Source organism: Ailuropoda melanoleuca, chromosome 17, assembly GCF_002007445.2.
Source record: "Ailuropoda melanoleuca isolate Jingjing chromosome 17, ASM200744v2, whole genome shotgun sequence".
Taxonomy (NCBI): domain Eukaryota; kingdom Metazoa; phylum Chordata; class Mammalia; order Carnivora; family Ursidae; genus Ailuropoda; species Ailuropoda melanoleuca.
The window spans coordinates 12,319,296-12,338,021 of NC_048234.1; the positions used below are offsets into that span (position 1 = coordinate 12,319,296).

The following is an 18,726-nucleotide window of genomic DNA, read 5'->3' on the forward strand; positions in this document are numbered from 1 at the left end:
CCCGGTGCCGCCGCCGCCGCGCGCCACGGTGCGCGGGGACAGGTCGGGGCGTCCCGCGCGCGGCGGCTGGAGCCCCGACGGCCCCGCTTGAGCTGTCCCCTTGGCCGCCGCCCTCACCGGCTCCTTTAACGCCCCCTCTGTCCCCCGTAGGAGACGTTTTCATCCTGGTGTTCAGCCTGGACAACCACGACTCCTTCGAGGAGGTGCAGAGGCTCAAGCAGCAGATCCTGGACACCAAGTCTTGCCTCAAGAACAAAACCAAGGAGAACGTGGACGTGCCGCTGGTCATCTGCGGCAACAAGGGTGACCGGGACTTCTACCGCGAGGTGGAGCAGCGCGAGATCGAGCAGCTGGTGGGCGACGACCCCCAGCGCTGCGCCTACTTCGAGATCTCGGCCAAAAAGAACAGCAGCCTGGACCAGATGTTCCGGGCGCTCTTCGCCATGGCCAAGCTGCCCAGCGAGATGAGCCCAGACCTGCACCGCAAGGTGTCGGTGCAGTACTGCGACTCGCTGCCCAAGAAGGCGCTGCGGAGCAGGAAGCTGCTGCGGGCCGGCAGCGGCGGCGGGGACCCCGGCGACGCCTTCGGCATCGTGGCGCCCTTCGCGCGCCGGCCGAGCGTGCACAGCGACCTCATGTACATCCGCGAGAAGGCCAGCGGCGGCAGCCAGGCCAAGGACAAGGAGCGCTGCGTCATCAGCTAGGAGCCCTCCCCCCCAGCCCCCCGCGCCGGCCACAGAACCTGAGGACCTTTTTGTTTCACAGTCACGTCTGACGTCCGGGCCAGCCCCGGGCCGCGTGCGCGCGCGGACTGGCGTCTTCCCTCCCCGGCCCCGCGCGCGCGCGCACTGGGGAGGCGCAAACCACGAAGGGACGGTCATCTGCTCTGGAAGGAAAGCGAACTGGCTCAGACCGGGACTTCCCCCCACCTCCCTTCCCCCATGGGCGCCTGCCACACCCACGGGTTGGGGGCGCAGGCCCCGCAGAGGGGGGATTTGTCTTGTTTGTGACAAAGACAAGAATGAGGGGGGTGGGGTGTAAGTTAGCCTCCGTTAGGCTTTGGGAAACCTGTCCTACCCCCTGGAGGGTCAAGACGGGACAAATGGGGCATTAACTTGTCTGTGATTCTGGGTTGCCATGACAGATAACGACAGCCTCTGCCCTCTAGAGACTAAGGGGGCGGGGTCAGATCATAGCCAAGTGACTTGTTTACATGTGTGTGAAATTGCACAAAGGAAAACAAAACACACCACTTGCACTTTAATAGTAGTTCTGAGGTCATCATGGACATGAACAAATTCCTACCCAGCTGTTTGTACTGTGTGTGAGACAGTCTTTCAAGTTACTGCTATTGTTTTTTTATAATACCAAATAAAATAATTTAAAACAAAGCCACACGCTTGCTTTGCTTTTTAGAAATGGCTGGAAGGCCAAAGGGCGAGAAGGGAGGGGTGGGGTTTTACTTCTGTGCCATTAGACTCACCCTCCCCAGACTGGCAGATGAGCCTGGCATTCTGAAAATAGCTTCAGCTGCCCCCCAACTCCTCCCCCACCCGGAGAAAAGATTCCAAAAAAGCTGCAGATGATTGGACCAAAGCCCTTCTATCTGGGAGCAGTTCCTCAGAGAGCCGGGGCAAGAAAGGGGTCCAGGTCTTTCCTAGAGCCACATCTTTCCAGCCACGAATGGCCTCTGAGCTGGGCCCAGACTCACTCCAGACCGAGGGCGACGAAAGGCCCCCAGCCCTGTGACTCACGGTCCCCTCGAGGGGTCACTACAGTCCTGCTCTCACAAGGGACGCGGAGCCTTGAGAGACGAAACTGGCAGGAGGCCCGTGCAGGACCCTCGTCCCCGGACTCCCCTCCAGGGTCTGCCACGTGGCTACCTGGAGACGGTTCGAAATCTCTGTGACTTTACCCCTCCAGCCTCGGGAAGCACTTGCTGCCCTGGGGTAGGTCCGGCACCTTCTCTGTGTCTCCTTCTCTTCCGCAGGTGAGGGCACCCATTCCTGACTTGGGACCCAGTGCTCTCTGCCACTTGTCCTTGCAAGGTCGGGCCAAGTGACACCTGCCAAGCCTCCGATTCTTCACCCACGAAACAGAGGGCACACTCTGCATGGGGCTGCTGGGAGGAGTGAGTGCGGTGTTTGAGAAGAGCTTAGCGCGAGTGCCCCCACCCGGGAATCCGACTAGCTGGTGGCTGTGAGAGGGCGCTCAGCCCTGGAGGGGCGCTCAGTGTCGTCTTGGGGGGAATCCCCGCCCTCCCCGGGGGCTGCTCCCACCTCTGGGCCCTGGGGGCCAGGCACAGGTCACAGGGTGACCCACCAGGCCAACTGGGTCCTTGGGGACAGAGGCCGCTCCTTAGGGCCGTTATCCTGTTTTTTACTCTGGCTTTGCCATGTGTGTGCGTTTGTGTGTCCGTGTGTGTGAGGAGAGGAGGTGCACGGTGGAGGCTCTCACAATTTGTTCTGTTTCCTCTAAGCAAAATGAACATCTTCCTCTCAACCATGTGAGAGAGACATCGAATAATGAATTTCTCAGTACAAAACCCAAGATGTCCTGAAAGTAGAGCATAAGTTCTTTTAATTATACTCTTTAAAAATGTCACCAGTCCAAGGCCTGGAATACAGGGAAGGTTGTGTCTCCCTCTGCCCCGGGACGAGGCCCCGGGCATCTCAGGCTTGCAGAAGGGCCCCAGTGGTCTTGTATTTCCACGGCTTCACGTTTCATGATGTTGGGTCGGAGCCTTAAAACCGGCCCCCACACGACTCTGATGTCAAGGACATAACTGATTCAGTTAAGTAACAGTCCCGGGGGGACTGGTGTATCAGGCGGCGGCCCACTTCAGTTCAGAGTCCGCTCTTCTGTCCAAAGCCACTAAAACCGGACACCCGCCTTCACGCCTCCCGAGCCCCCCCCCACACCAGCCCTCTCCTGACAGGTGGCTGTGGGTCCGCACACATGGAACCCCTGCGAAAAACACCTTCCAGCAGCCTTGCTGCCAACGAGGTCAGTCGGCGGGCATCTGTTAAGCCCCTGACTCGGTCAGCGCAGGTTATGTGCCCATTTCTAGATCTAAACAATACGCAGTCACTTCTCACCTCATCGTGAAGAGGCGAGTGAGAGAGCTCGGTTTGACAGGCAAGGGAGGAGTACGCAAATCGGAGTCCCGCCTGGAAGACATGAGGGCGTTCTGCACACTCCTGAACCAGACCGGGCTGTCGAACTCGCAGGGGGGGCTCGCGGCGCTCCGTCAGAACAGACCCCGAACTGCACTGTCGCACTGGCTGACGGTGATCGGAACGGTCACCTCGAGCTGCCCCTCTCCGAACGGAGCACATCACGATCGCCTCTGTCCGCGATGCAGCGAATGCTCGTGGCTGGCTCTTTAGTGACAAGGCCAGAGGGGCAACTCCTTTTTTAAGCCGGGACAGTGGGGATCTGGACCGCTAAGAGGCAAGGCCCGCTTCCCTGGGAACCGGCGTGAGCCCGCACAGAGACCATGGTGCCCTCTGGGCCCGTGGGAAGCAGTGTGGGGTCCGGTCATCCTCCAGCATGAAACGGCTGGACAAGCGGACTGAAGGGGGCAGGAGACAAAGGGAGCAAGAGCTGAAAGTAACAAGAACACGCAGGTGGGAGAGAAGCTGGAGACAGGGGCCGCCCCCCGGGGCTCTGGGTTGATATCCCCAAAGACATGGTTACATTCACTGGCTCAAACATAAAAATGAAACAAAGTGTTTCAGGGGATGGGAGGGCGGAAGGAGGAAGCCACCCTGCCGTCTTTCAAAACAATATTCGTTCCCCCACAGTTTTCTTTTACCATTTGAAATCTACGCCATAGGAGTGCAGCCCCAATCGGTCTGGTGAATTCTATGCAAATGTTTCATGACACTGCTGTCAAGAGAACAGTGTGTACCTGGCGCGCAGCACCGAGCATACCCAGGGGTGGGAGCGGAGGGAGGGGGGGAGGGCACGAAGCGAAGAGCAGCCGCCTCCTTTCCTCCTGCACTCTGCCCGCCCGCGGGGCCAGAACACACAGCAGATGGCCCCCTCCCCAGAAGCAGGGAAGCATCCCCTGCCCCTCCCCAGCCTCCAGGAACATTCTTCCTTCCACCAGCAGGCACTGGAGTAATTACGCATTTGGACATATGGATGCATGGGCTACGAGGAGGCCCCAACAAAGCCAAGCCTGCGCGCTGCGTCCCCACACGGTCAACGCCAAGGTCAGCGACAGAAGCCGCTCCGGTTACAGAGTTCGCAGCTGGAGTCCCAAGGAAGCACAGGCCGAGGTGGTGGGGCGGGGGGAGACAGTGAGGCCGCGCGCTCCCCCCTTCTTTCTCGAGCATTCCCGGGAGCCGCGCTGGTCTAGTCCTTGGGGATCTCAAACATGCAGAGGCTCTTGTACTTCTGCAGCAGCTCGTTCTTGGTCCGGACTTGCTCCCGCAGGCGCTGCAGCTGCTGCAGCTGCTGCTCGGGACTCAGCTGGGTGCCCGGCATGGTGCTGATGACCTTGCGCATCTCCTGGAACTTGGTCTTCAGGGCGTTCAGGTCCTGGTGGACGTCTGGGCTGTCCTTGTCCATACTGCAGGGGGCAGAGGGCAGTCGTTAGGTTCCCGGCTCGGACTGAGGCAGCGCCTGGCTTCCCTCCTCTGCACCCCCACAGAACTCGCTCTCTTCCCACCTTACCTTTCGGCGGGCCTTGCTTGCCACGTGCCCTCCCGAGGCCGTGCACCCCCAGGGGACCGCCCGTGCCCAGCCCTGCCACCGCAGCCCCCCTCAGCCTGCCCGCATCACTCGAGGCCAAAAGCCCATTAGCTCAGAGGACAGGGGCTGGGTCTGTTTTGTTCGGAACCATACCCCCGGGCCCTGGGCGCTGTGGGCACTCAACTCGCCTTTGTCGCCAGAAGGGATGCTGGGCAAGTAAGTTCATAAATATTTGTTGAATGAACGAACACACCATTACCACTGTCAGGTGATGAATGGCAGGCAAAACTGGCTGAAATCTTACATTTCTTCTAATTGGAGACATTTCCAGGCCAATCAGGAAACGTTATCAGCGAGCAAGAGCTAAGTTTAGCTGATTTTTCAAAGATTTTTTATTTATTTATTTGACAGAGATAGAGACAGCCAGTGAGAGAGGGAACACAAGCAGGGGGAGTGGGAGAGGAAGAAGCAGGCTCCCAGCGGAGGAGCCTGATGTGGGGCTCGATCCCATAACGCCGGGATCACGCCCTGAGCCGAAGGCAGACGCTTAACGGCTGTGCCACCCAGGCGCCCCAAGAGGAAGGGAGGCAGGATGCATTGGCCGGGAATAGCTGATGTTTTGATGCTTGAACCTGTTCACGTAAGCACTAATTTCCACAGAGCTAGTCATAAATTTTAAATTAGTTACAAGCCACTGGAAATTTTTCAGCAGGTAAGAAGCCTCCCCTACCAGTCCTGTTAATTCCTTGCCTTCAGGTCAGGCTCCTTTTATTCTATTTATTTATTTATTTTTAAAGATTTTTATTTACTTATTTGACAGACAGCCCGCGAGAGAGGGAACACAAGCGGGGGGGGGGGGGGGAGAGGAAGAAGCAGGCTCCCAGCAGAGCAGGGAGCCCGATGTGGGGATCGATCCCAGGACCCTGGGGTCACTCCCTGAGCTGAAGGCAGATGCTTAACGACTGAAGCACCCAGGCGCCCCAGGGCAGGCTCCTTTTAAAGGCAGGATCATTCCCTTCAGCCCACTGTGGGCTATTACAAGCTGCCCCCAGATCCCTGCTCCCCTCGCACTGCTAAATTAAAAACAATAAGAACAAAACCTTCACCTAAGATCAAAGAAATAGCTTGTCAGTTGCTCCTATACATTTTTTAAAAGTTAGCAAGTGGATGAGCTTTTGAAGACAAACAGTTGGGGCTAAGACTAAAAGCCAATTCAGTAGGCTGCTCTAAAAGTCACCCACTGAGGCGTGGCGGCAAGGGCGGTGGAGAACTGTCAATGATCATTTATTTTTTTTTAATAAACGCCCATTCCTGATGGGAAATTTCAACCCAGATGGTGCTAATTCGTGTTTATTATTCATCATTTCTCTGCCTACACAGACAGACTATCCATCTTCCCTGGCAATCCATTGGTTACGCTCACACCTGGCAAATGAGGTGCGCCCTGTTCCCTATTTATCAATAGCGCTAACTCAGAGGCAAGATCTCGGGAATCACTCATTCTAGGGAATGTTCACCAGGCAAGCATTTCTTATTGTCATTTGATGCCCTCACTTTAAATACACAATGGTATACTTTATCCCAGTTTCTAGAGAGGAGTAATTGGTACCTAGGAGAATTGTAAATTCTTTAGAAGGAAGCAAATAGGGGGGCATCTTTTATTTTAACGATTGTAGATCTCAGCTCAAATCTACAACCGTGGATAGAAACCATCTGGATTTCTGAAATCATTATACTCGGATGGCATATGTATTAACACATTGTACAAAAAGAAGTCCCAAGGGAGTTTTGAAATTAAAATCTAGTTTTAAGAACGCTGATTCACATCACCAATCTGAAAGGACACAGTAAAGGCAAACAAATGAAAATACATGAAATAAGAATTTGGAAGGAAGCGATGATCATCGAGCTCTGGAAGCGAACATGACCTGGCCCCAAAGAAAAGTGAATTCTGAAAGAGAAAGTGGGCTGTGCTTAGGGTGTTCACTTCTGAAAACCCCCAGAGCTCAAGGGTTGTCCATTCTTCCCCCGGTGACCTTTTGGTAAAAAAGCCACATAAAAGCTGGCCCGGAGGGAAGCTACAGGGAAAGGGGGCCACGGAGCCCACAGCAAGGCCCCCCTGCAAGCCTCTCAGCCTGCCCTAGTTGAAGGTGAATAACGTGGGACTCCTGGAGTGAGGAAAACACTCTATTCAGGAACTGGCGCGAACCAAGCAGGAGCCTGCTAGGCCGGGATGAGTATGAAATACTCAAGCCAAAAGGAACGAGCCAGGCCCAAATACTGCGTGAATAAAAGCAGAAAGCTCCAAACGGGGTTGCCTTTGTGTTCAACGTGAGTCATCAGCCAACTTTAGAAGAAGAAGAAGACGAAAAGGAGACTCGGCCAAGGTCGACAAGTACGAAAATCGTACAAACAAGTTAGGGCCCTTTGGTCCCACTTATAGTAGTTTCTAAAAGATGGACAAAAATACTACTGGTCTGGCTTGACAGGCCACTTCTTCTGTCTTCTGTGCACATCCTGGTGACACTCAGCATTCCGTGGACACAGACATTCGGTATTCATGTCACCAGACCCGGGGCAAACACCACAGGCTTATTAGGCTGGCGGACCTGAGACAGATGCCTTGCGCAGGTGCTAAGTAAGGGACAGCTTCAATTTTTCCTACAGGACTCAAAGGTGCCTCAACTGGGCAAGTGTGTCCACCGGTAACTTAGAAGCAAAAGGAACCTGCCAGGTTCCTGAAGCCAGCTTCCTCCCACACCTGAGACCACGCAGGAGCAGGACTCTGTTTCGCATTTCTTCCTCCTCAGAATTTCTGTGACCCTCAGTCCCACGCCCCTACTGTCCTAGCTGCCCCATGCTGGGACCAGTCCTTCCCCCCCTTCCTTCCACGCTAACTTCGGTGGCCCGCATCTTTCTAAAATAGTGGTGGGGGTGGGGGTTGTTGTTTCTCCTGTGACCATAATAGGTGCTTGAGGGAAAAACATTTAAAAATAACAGACACCAAGGCTTAGAAAAGGAAGGTCTCTCTAATCCGTGTCCCAGAGAAACCTCTATGAACATGTGGTATATATTGCTTCAGACCGCTTGGAAATACACACTTACAAACACACATGTACTTTTTTGTTCTTTGCTTTGACAAAAATGTGAGCGTTCTTGTTTTTTCCACTTCAGTTGCACCTTGGATGTCTTTCCATGTGAACACATGTACAGTGATACAGCTAAATTATTTGGCTATTGATGGGTATTTGGGTGTCTGCAACTCACCACCTGTAATCAGAATGGCAATGGACATTTTGTACCTATACCCGTAAGTACTTGTGCAAGCACTTCGGTAAGATGATTTCTCAGAAGCGAATTTCCAGGTTGAAGGTTAGGTACATTCAAATTTTTGAAGGACTGCCAAAATGCCCTCCAAGAAACTGTACCGCGGCCGCGGACCCGCTTGTCCCTCGCGCCCTCGAGCGCACTGGCCGCTACGGCGGCTGTTAGAGAGCTAGCAGCCGTGTGCATTTCTCGCGGGTCCCACCAGCATCTGAGCCGTCCTCCGGAGGGGGGCTTTGAGCCTCTGACCCTTGCTTTTATCCGCTCACTGGGTTACAAGTGAAAAACACTCCTTTTAGGGAGGGCCAACAGAAGGTTCTTCTGCTAAACTACAGAACAGCCCAGAACGTGTTCGTCCACTTGTACCTCTTCAGAGGCCAGCAGTGTCCCAGCCTGCCCTCCTTCCTGAATTTCAGGACCCTCGTGCCAACAGTCCGCACATATCTTCTCCCTGGAGTCTGGGGAGGGCTGCCGGCGTCAAAGCGCGCTGACTGCCGCCTCAGCACGCCGCGGTCCGACGGAGGGCCTCCCGTCCGCATGACCGAGCCGAGCTGGAACGCCGCGCCCCGCTGCCTGGTGCCCGATGTGCACCCAGTCGCTGGTCCTGCCCGCTCCTCCTCCCTGCCCCTGCCTCCTCCTCCCACCGGCCCCAATTTCCAGAGCCGGGGCCTCTCCTCCTCCTGACACCCTGTGCCCCAGCTACCTTTACAAAACCCGAGTCTGAGCTCCCAAACTCCTGGACGACACCTGCCAGGCCGCTTCGCACTGGAAGGGGGCCCCTCAGGGCCAGCCGCCAGCAGCCTGTGCCCCTTCCGGGCGCAAGTTCCCACTCTCGCCCAGACTCAGTGCCAATGCCGCACTGTGGCATTTCTCACGCTGCACTACGCGACCGCTGACCCGTGCGCCTGCTTTCGTGGAGCCCGGGTTCCGGCAGGTGCTCCACGAGTTCTGCCGAATGAACAGAGATGAGGTGGTAGAGGAGGGAGCAGGCTCGTAAGCGGGCCCAGAAATAATGCTTCTGAACAGTCTACAAATACTCCCTATCTGGGCGCTCGTCCTTTTCCCTGGGATTCGGCTGAAGGAGAAGCCAAGGGCAGAGAGGGGTACAGTCAGATGAGGGCAGACAAGCCCCACGGAGCCGGGGGAGGGTGGGGTGGGGGCGGCTGCCTGCTCCGCCCGCGGCAGGCCTCAGCTGGCAGGGAGAGCTGCTCAGATGAAAACAGATCTTGTGTAGGAAGAAGCAGGTCAGTAACACTCTGTTTCCACGAAAGTGGTCTTGCCTGCGCTCTCAGGTCTTACTGACCTGCCTGGACAACGAAGGGACTTGCTGTCAGTGATATGGCCCCGGCTTGAGAGGTAAAGGACGACGCCGTGTACTCTTTGCTCGGGTCACACATGGCTCCCCTTACCTACCCAGCAACCTAGAACATTTTAAAGAACTAAAAAATTTAACCAAAAAACCCACAAAAACAAAAAAACCCCCAAAACCAAGAAAACATTTAAATACCCCTGTTGACAGAATACTTCTACTGAGTGAGCCATGGCCAGCAGGCCAGGCAGTGACAACAGCCACTCAGAATGCCTAGGCCGGGACACTCAGTTCCAGACCCAGATTGGATGTGGCAGGTTTGAGGGGGGAAAAAATTGAACTCGCTCTGGTCTAACAGGCCTCATTTCTTTCCTCCTTTTTCTACACGCATCTCTCTAATGTGATTTCTATACGTAACAGGAGAGGTCTCCAAGAGCTGGGGGCTCTAACATTTCTCACAGGCATAAAAATGACCTCCCCCCCCCCTTTTCCTCATTCTTTAAAATAATACAAAGGTGTTGTTTGGATCATTCATTCAACTAAGGGACAGACAGTAGGAGAGGAGTTCGGGAGCTTCTGTCCAGCGCCAGGCAGGGAGCACCCCAGCCATGACAGCAAGAACCAGGAGCTCTCCTGGCGTGGGAGGTGGCCTCTGAGCAGGTCCTCAAGCGTACGTGGCATGTCCCCGGCCAAGATGGGGTGTGGGGGTGCATGCGCTGTGGAGGACTCCACGCACCCAAAGGGCCCTGGCACCCGAATGACTCGCTGTGGGTTTTCTGTGGTGTGGTCCAGGCAGGCCTTTGAAGATGGTCTGCACAGACCCCTGAATGGAGGGCTACCAGCGGGGAAGGACAGTATGGGAAGAGTAGGGAGCCCTATAGATTTCTGAGCAGAGAAGAATGCAAATGCAGACATGCATAGGACGGATGAGAGAGATGAGAGGATAAAGGCAAAGAAACTATTTAAGAAATGACTGTAAGATCCCAGAAGGAGGTTAGAAGTCCTGACCATGAGTGTTCCCAACAGGCTTGGAAGTAAAGGGGCAGATGAAAGCCCAAATGTCGCACTACGCCAATCTCAATATCTCTCAGCCAGGCTACAGAAAACAGGCTGGGAGAGGTCAAGGTGCTCCGGGTAAATGTTGCCAGGAAAGAAGGAAGGGGGAAGACCAGCCTGGACAGACCGTGAACTGTGCCAGGAAGATTTCACAGTTTGGTGCTGGAGAAGAACAGAATGTCCAGAAGCAGATGAGCAAACATATGGGGAGTCCGTGTATATGAACGCGGCGGCTCCGTCAGAGAAAACAGTAAGTACTCGGCAAGAGCAGCGGGATGATATGGCTCACAGAGGAAAAGTGGGGGTGGCCCCTTCCTTCTTCCATCAAAATACATTCCAGAAGCATCACAGAACTGAAAGTGAATGGGGCACCTGGGTGGCTCAGTTAAGCAACGGACTCCCGATTTCAGCTCAGGTCATTGTCTAAGGGTCCCGGGATCAAGCCCGAGGCAGGCTCCACACTCAGTGTGGAGCCTGCTTGAGATTCTCTCTCTCCCTCTGTCCCTCCCCCTTCACGTCCTCTCTCTCAAATAAATACATAAATTTAAAAAAAAAAAGAATTGAAATTGAAAAATGAAACCATAAAAGTCCTTGGAAAAAGAGATTGATATTTGTCATTTTATTAGAGCGCGAAGGCCTCGCTAACTAGGACCCCAATCCAGAAGCCATAAAGGAAAAGCGTTAACAAATCGGCCTGCATAAAACGATATGCTTCCGAATGACAAAAACAAACAAAAGAACCCAGGAGCAAAGTCACACGAAAAGGCACGACTTGGGGGAAATATTTCTAATACACTAGCCTGGCAAAGGCATACTTTCCCTACTGTACGAGGAGTTCGTTAATAGAGGGAGGACCTTATAGAAAATGGCCAGTTTACAGGTGAAAAAAAGCAAACGACCTAAGACACATATGAAAAGTTGCTTCATCTGATAAAACGAGACACACAGCAATACAACCCAGCGCTTCTGACCTATCAGATTAGCCTCAGCTGCAAAGCTGAAAGGTGACGGCGGGGGTGGGGGGGGGGAAGAGACACACAGGACACCGCTGGTAAAGCGTACGGGGGTGCATTCGTACCGACTTGCTAGCAGTGGATCGAAACTTTAAATTCATGCATCCCTTTGCTAGAAATTTACTCAGAGTTTACAAGAGGCCGTTTACAAACAGGGTCACTGCAGCGCGGACTGCGGTGGCAAACTGCCAGAAACACTGCAGTGTCCTTGAGCCAGGAAGTGTTGACAGAAATGATGGCATAATCTTGAAGTGGAGTATGACGCAGTTTGGGGACCAGGGAGGGAGCTGGGGGGAGTGGAGGGAGAGGTTCACTTGCCACTTTTGCATCTTTGGGGGCACTTGGAATACATCTACGACTGAAAGTTTTCATTTTATTTACGTATTTTTTTACAGCTGTAATTTTTATTTTTTTTAAAGATTTTATTTATTTCTTTGAGAAAGCACAAGCAGGGGGAGCGGCAGAGGGAGAAGCAGGCTCCCCGCTGAGCAGGGTGCCCTAAGACATGGGGCTCGATCCCAGGACCCTGGGATCATGACCTGAGTCGAAGGCAGACGCTTCACCGACTGAGCCAGCCAGGCGCCCCAGCAATTTTTAAAAAATATTTCCTGGATGGCAGATTTCTGGGCCATTGTGGGTTAATGGAAGCAGTCCAGGCCACAGGATTGCGTTCTGGAAAAAGCCGAAGCGAGGCAGCACTCTACCTTCAGTGACAGCTATGAACATGAACTGTCCCCTCCCCTCCCCTCCAGTAATCCCACCGCTTAGGACTCCCCGCATCATAACCGTACTCAGATGCAAGGGTGCTCACTCCAGCGCGGCTGGCGACGGCAGACATTAGAACAGCACGGAAACGTCCACAAACAGAAGCCCGGTTACGAAACTGACGGTGGGGGGCCACCTAAGTGAGGAAGACCTTCGTGTGTGAGCATGGAAAGGTGTCCAAAACAGCCTCATGAGAGGACAACACGCAAAGTACAGTATGATCTCCAATTCTATGGAATTGTTAGAAGATATGCATTCTTAGCTCCTGGAAGGGTACTTGAAACACTCACAGCAGTTAGGATTGGTGAGGGGACTTCCCTTCACGGGACGCTGAATTTGCAACTGTTACTTTTTTCTTTAAGTAAAAATTTTCTACGAACCTCATGAGGCAGCGGCGTGAACTCTTTATGAGAACAAGAAAGGCTAACCTTACTTCGGCTTCTGTCTTATTCATCCCCTGGGCAAGGAGTAAACAGATAATAAAAGGGCTCCTGGGGAAGCTACAGGAGAGGGAGAGATCAAGGGCCTGCATGAGCCGGCAGATCCGGGCCCTCACCCCCTCGGGCCAGGCCGGCCTGCAACCAAAAGTCTCCTTGATCGCCAAGTTTGCCTTAATTATTTTTGCTGTTATGTTATTTATATCCACATGAAACGGGTAAGCTAGGCTCCGCACTGGCTCCCCGCCTGTGGGGCACAGATGCCACCTCCGTATCGAGCACCAATCTGAGCGAGGCCCAGTGGCTGGAAGGTCTCACTAGCTCCCCACTCCTCAGAGGACAAAATCTCCCTCCCTGCAGGGGATATGCTGTCCTCTGTATGCTGGCTCTCGCCTTTTGCCAGTTTTCCCTGCCTGCCTTGCATTTATGCCCCAGCGCCACCAAACCGCGAGCTGGCCGCACGAGTCTAAGGCTGTTGCCTGGCATCACATCCTTGCCCGTGCTCTTCCTACACCAGCCCTCCTACCTGCCATAATTTAAGACTCCACATTGGCATCAACCCTTAACAAGCCTTCTGACTCCTCCAGGCTTCCCTGGGCCCCCTCTCTCGTCGCCATTCCTACCAGTCTGTCTCCTTCCCTCATTAGCCTATAAACCCAAATAAATACCAACACATATTTGAAAATCACATCCTAGCTTTTTTTCCACGGTGCTAGCATCTTTCCTTCTCTCCGTGACACTTTCCTCCAAGTGGACTTTTGCTCTCCTGTTTTGTCCTGTCGCTTGCTCGGGTTTTTCTTCACATGCTTAGTGACCACGGCTGCCCAGTCATATAGTTAAGAGTAAAATACTATTTGGATCATGTGCTTTCACTGCTTTCACCAGACTAAATGAAAGAAGATTATTCTGACCCGGATCAGACGTGGAGCAGGAAACTGAATGCCAAGAGAAAATATAAATACTTTGTATTCTGTTAGTAAAAAGCAGGGTATAAATAAATAATGGAGAATATTGAAAAAAAAAACCAGTAAAACACTAAAAGGCTTAGTGAAAACTTTTTAAAAAAGATTTTATTATTTGAGAGAGAGAGCGAGCGGAGGAGGGGCAGAGGGAGGGGCAGAGAGAATCCCAAGCAGACTTTGCACTCGCACAGAGCCGGACCTCATGACCCTGAGACCGTGACCTGAGCTGAAGCCAAGAGTCGGATGCTTAACTGACTGAGCCACCCAGGCGCCCCACTTAGTGGAACCTCTTAGTGATGCTTATTTTCTTAGAATGAACTAAGTTCTTTCTTGGGGAGCCCCCAATGCCTTCTCTTTTGGGCTCATCAGACACCCTAGAAAAGGTATCTCTGTCTCTTTGGCTGCCAGTCTAGAAGCCGGGCTGGGGAAGAAGGCTAGGGTTGGGTATTCACTATTCAGTTTGCGAAGTGTCTCTTAATCCCTCTTTTCAGTATGGCTCCCTTTCTCCAACTCCTGCCATGTGCCTGGTGTTCCCCAGTCCAGAGACATGCTTATGTTTAAAAATAAACCTTGGGAGAGAGTAATCCGTTAATTGTCTGCCAAGATGCAAGAAGGATACTCACCCATCTGCTTGGAGTGGGGAAGAGGACTATGGGATCTGATTCTTAAACAGACTTTGAGTAATCCTCCTGTTCTAGTCCCACTTCACCTTTATTTCCAGAAGTCCCTGGCACTGTCAATTCCTGAGATTTGGGGGGAAGCCATGGTTAAAGGCAGCTGCTTCTGGATGCTTCTTGGGGCTGAGAGATGGATTAGCCTTTGGTCATCTGCTCTCCTGTTCTTTCGGGTTTTATGCTTTAAAAAAACACTCTTCACTGTCCTTTCTGAGGGTACAGAAATAAACACATGCGATTAACCCACCGTCTTTCACAGAAGGCTGCTCTTGAGTACGCCTCACGGCAATCTCGTGATTTACGCACTGTTATCCCATCTCACAAGAGCAAAGAGACTCAGAGAAACTGAGTCATTTGACCAAGATCACCTAGCCTGTACGCTATAAGGCTGTAATTTGAACCCACTGTTTGAGGTCCACTGTTACTATTCATGTATTAGAGATAAGAAATCAAGGCCTAGGGGCGCCTGGGTGGCACAGCGGTTGGGCGTCTGCCTTCGGCTCAGGGCGTGATCCCGGCGTTCTGGGATCGAGCCCCACCAGGCTCTTCTGCTATGAGCCTGCTTCTTCCTCTCCCACTCCCCCTGCTTGTGTTCCCTCTCTCGCTGGCTGTCTCTATCTCTGTCANTCTTTCTTTGTTAAAAAAAAAAAAAAACTTTAAAAAAAAAAAAAAAAAAAGAAATCAAGGCCTAGAAAGGTTACGTATTTACTAAGGTTACAAGGCAAGCAAGTATCAGTACGTGGATTTGAATCCAAAACTACACGACTTCAAAACACATGTCCTTTCTAGCATAGCTTACGGCTCCCTGTTTAAGGCCAGCCCAACCCAACTGTTCTGCTGGGATGCGAGCATATACTCTCAGGGGTCCCGGAGCTGTCTCTAGAGACTGTATACATTTTGTTTTCACTTTTCTGTATTTTTCTTAAAACCAGTATATTTGCGGGGCACCTGGGTGGCTCAGTTGGTGAAGGGGCGGCCTTCGGCTCAGGTCATGATCTCAGGGTCCTGGGATCGAGCCCCGCACTCGGCTCCTTGCTCAGAGGGGAGCCTGCTTCTCCCTCTGCCTGATGTTCCCCCTGCTTGTGTGCTCTGCAAATAAATAAATAAAAAAAGCCTAAAAAAACCCTAACCCAGTATATTTGGGTTAATTTGGATAACCCACTTATAATCCAGCACCGTCCTGGGATTTTGGGGTCTGCATTTGTGTTTGTCTGCCATCTCACTGCTACCTAGAAGTGTTACTTGATCACAGGCTAATGAGAACAGAACAGAGTCTGCCTTACCCTATAAACAGTATGTTCACATCAAGTGAAGCCAAACGAAGGCAGGATCTTATGCGAGAACAAAGGCTTTGCAGTTGTTTAAAAAGTGGTGGAAGCATGAAGTCATCCCACAGCAAGTGACTCTAGTCTGGCTAAACTCAAAGACGCTGGGCCATTAACAAAACTTTCATGCTGTGGGGAGCAAGTTCATTTCAGCAAAACACCCAAGAGCACATTAGTGCTCACTTGAATGTTACTATAAGAGTGAGTTTAATTTACCTTGCTTTGGTTTTTAATGGTTGAATCAGTTACGAGCTTAGTTTATCCCTGTTTCATGTGGATATAAATAACATAACAGCAAAAATAATTAAGGCAAACATGGGGATCAAGGAGACTTTTGGTTGCACTATTTTTTTTCTTTTACAGGGTCAGTTTGAAAACTCAGGCTAACCTGATGACTGGCCAAAAGAATGACAAATCAGGCGCCTGGGCTGGCTCGGTCTATTCAGAGTGTGGGGCTCCTGATTTCCGCTGGGGTGGAGATCTCAGGATCATGGGATCCATCCCCGCCAGGGGCTCTATGTTCAGCAAGGAGTCTGCTTGAGATTCTCTCAGCCTCTGCCCCCCCTTCTGCTCCCACGCACACGCTCTCCCTCAAATGAATAAATTAATCTTTTAAAAAGAATGACAAATCACCCTCTTTGGCACTAGGAACACGCTATTATAGGGCAACTTGTATCGTTGTTTCTTTTAATGTTTCCTATCATCCATCCTCCAATCTCTTTGAATTATGGGTAATTCTCAAACCTGCCTTTTTCCCCTTCAAACTGGTGAGCAATGTGGGGGTGAGAAGTTGGCCCTTTTACTGTGTACATCCCACAGCACTTAGCAGTGTGCCACTCACGGGAGATGATCCATATCTGTGGGATCTGTTGAAAAGACAGAATCCAAGTGTTACTCCTCTATTACAGGTGAGAAAACTGAGGCTCAGAGACGCTTGGCTCGCTCCAGATCACTAAGATGCAAACTTGAGGAGTCTGACTGCAGAGCCTGTGCGTTCGGTCTCTACTCTGCCTTCATTTTTTAAGAACATCGCCTGGCCATCCTGAAGTCTGGCAACTCTCTCAGGGCTCAAACGTTTGCTGAACTCGCGGTGCGATCAGGGGTGGTCTTGGGAAATTCTCCTCCCCCTGGGTCTGTTTCCCCATCGGTAAAATGGGGGTGTAGCCGACAGCACCTAGGCCTTTGCAGCTCTGAACATGAGATGAGAAGCGGGAGGGCGTGTCGTGGCTGGTCCTCTCTTGGGCTCTTACCATTTGATGATGTTGTGAACCAAAGGTAAAAAGGAGTAATTCTCCTCCTCCTTCACGCCGGCGGGTGACTGAGGCCTCGGCGCCGGCGACTGCTGAGGCTGAGGCGCGGCGACCGGAGGCGGCGGCTGCGAAGGCGGCAGCGGCTTCGTCTCGGGCAGCGGCGGCTCGGCCGGCGGCGGTAACGCATCCTCGGCCTGTCGCCCGGCGGCCACCCCGGCGGAGGCCATGGCGCTCGGGACCGCACTGGTCAGTCACCGGAACCCCACCGGTCAGTTTCTCAAAAGCGTCGCGGTCCCCGCACGTCACCACCGCGCGCCCGCGGGGGGCGGGTCCTGGAGAAAGGTTTTGCGCGTGCGTACTAAGATATGGGGCAGGGCAACGGGGCGGAGCCCCGCGCAGGGGGCGTGGTTGCTGTAACTAGGCAAGGGGCGATTGACGGATTTGGTTCTAAATCGAGGCAGCTAGATTATTAAATAGTCGGAAATAGATTTATTTCAGAAATAACATCTTATTCTTAGTCACACGACGAAGAGGGTTTAAAAGCCACTAATACAGGAAGGCTGAGATACAGAAGGCTCTGCACGGCCCCGCCCTTGGAGAAGGCCTCCCAAAGAACCACCTTGAACCACAGGCAGGGTAAACAACTTACCCAGTACCTGTTATGTGTAAAGCCCTGGGCTTTACGGGCATTGAGAATCCAGAGATGGAGGGCCTACAGCTCCTCCACCACGCAGACGCTTCCAGGAGGACAGGCAGCAAACCCTGACCCAGCCCGAGCGTGAGACTGTGTTAGCCCAAAGCGTTCAGAGACAAAGAAATTGAGTCTCCAAAAGCCCCGCATGGCTAGATAGGGAGGAACAAATTATTCAACAGTTTTTAAAAAAGATTTTATTTGACAGAGAAAGATAGTGAGAGAGGGAACACAAGCAGGGGGAGTGCGAGTGGGAGAAGAAGCAGCTTCCCGCCGAGCAGGGAGCCCGATGCGGGGCTCGATCCCAAGACTCTGGGATCATGACCTGAGCCGAAGGCAGACGCTTAACGACTGAGCCACCCAGGGGCCCTATGATTCAACATTTAATATGCATCTTCTGGATGACAGATGCAGTGTTAAAGGTGGGGGTAGGGGGGTGGGAAGGCTGTCCTAACTTCAAAACAAGACAGAAGGAGATTGGGTGAGAAGAATAAATATATCCTACAGGAAAGTCATCAGCGGGTACTCTCCCTACCTGCCCGCCAGTTCCTTGATCACCTAGGTCTCAGTTTTCCTAACCGTAAATCCTTAGTCCACGGTCATGGCAGAGCCGAAACTGCTTTCTAATTTCAGGTGCATGGCTGACCTCCAAAGGTCTGGTTTGCCTCTAGGATCCTAGGCCCCAAACCTGGTGGTTCTATAATTATATTTCTCAAAACAAGTGTGATATGGGAGGTGTATAATAGATTTCTGGACAACGTGACACCCATCCCAAGCTTAGCTAGTGAGCGGGAGAGGACATGAGCAAGGAAAGCCCCAACCTTCCAAAGTCTGCCATCAAGGGTCTTGAAAAGAGGCAAGGAAGCCCATATTCAGGTAGCAAGATGAGCCGGAGAACTTAAGAGCAAGGTGGTTGATCCCAAGGAAAGCATCAATGCTACTATTTCCAGATGCATCAGGAAAGGCATATGGAGGCAGACCCTAGGAAAGCCAGACTGCAGAAGGAAGTAGGAAGTTGGAGACTCTGCTGGTAGAGGCTCTTTAGTGATGGGCCCTAGCACAGCGTTCTTCAGCAAGAACTGCCCAGAGCACCCCCGGGGGAGAGCAAGGGGGTGGAGAGTCTGCAGGGCTTTTGTCGTGCTAACCATGGACCTCTCCACTTCAGGGAAGAGTTTTAAGAGTCCTGGTAGAGAGCCCAGGAGAAAGGCCTGTTGCAGTC

At 52.5% G+C, this 18,726-nt stretch overlaps 2 protein-coding genes across 2 annotated transcripts in view; one reads left to right on the plus strand and one right to left on the minus strand.

Moving 5' to 3' along the window:
• The window catches only part of RASD1 (ras related dexamethasone induced 1), a 2,510-nt gene extending 1,119 nt beyond the window's left edge, over positions 1–1,391 (plus strand). Inside the window, exon 2 of the mRNA XM_034647301.1 lies at positions 4–1,391. Coding sequence (XP_034503192.1) covers positions 4–704 — 701 coding nt within the window. The 3' untranslated portion in view covers positions 705–1,391. The remainder of the gene's footprint in view (positions 1–3) is intronic.
• A 1,163-nt stretch (positions 1,392–2,554) lies between these two features.
• Positions 2,555–17,139, minus strand: MED9 (mediator complex subunit 9). Its single transcript, XM_002929618.4, has 2 exons — positions 16,817–17,139; positions 2,555–4,579 (listed from the first exon to the last, which is right to left on the minus strand). Exons 1-2 carry the CDS (start codon positions 17,041–17,043, stop codon positions 4,363–4,365), a joined length of 444 nt encoding a protein of 147 aa, XP_002929664.4. The 5' UTR covers positions 17,044–17,139; the 3' UTR covers positions 2,555–4,362.
• Between the last annotated feature and the right edge of the window lie 1,587 nt (positions 17,140–18,726).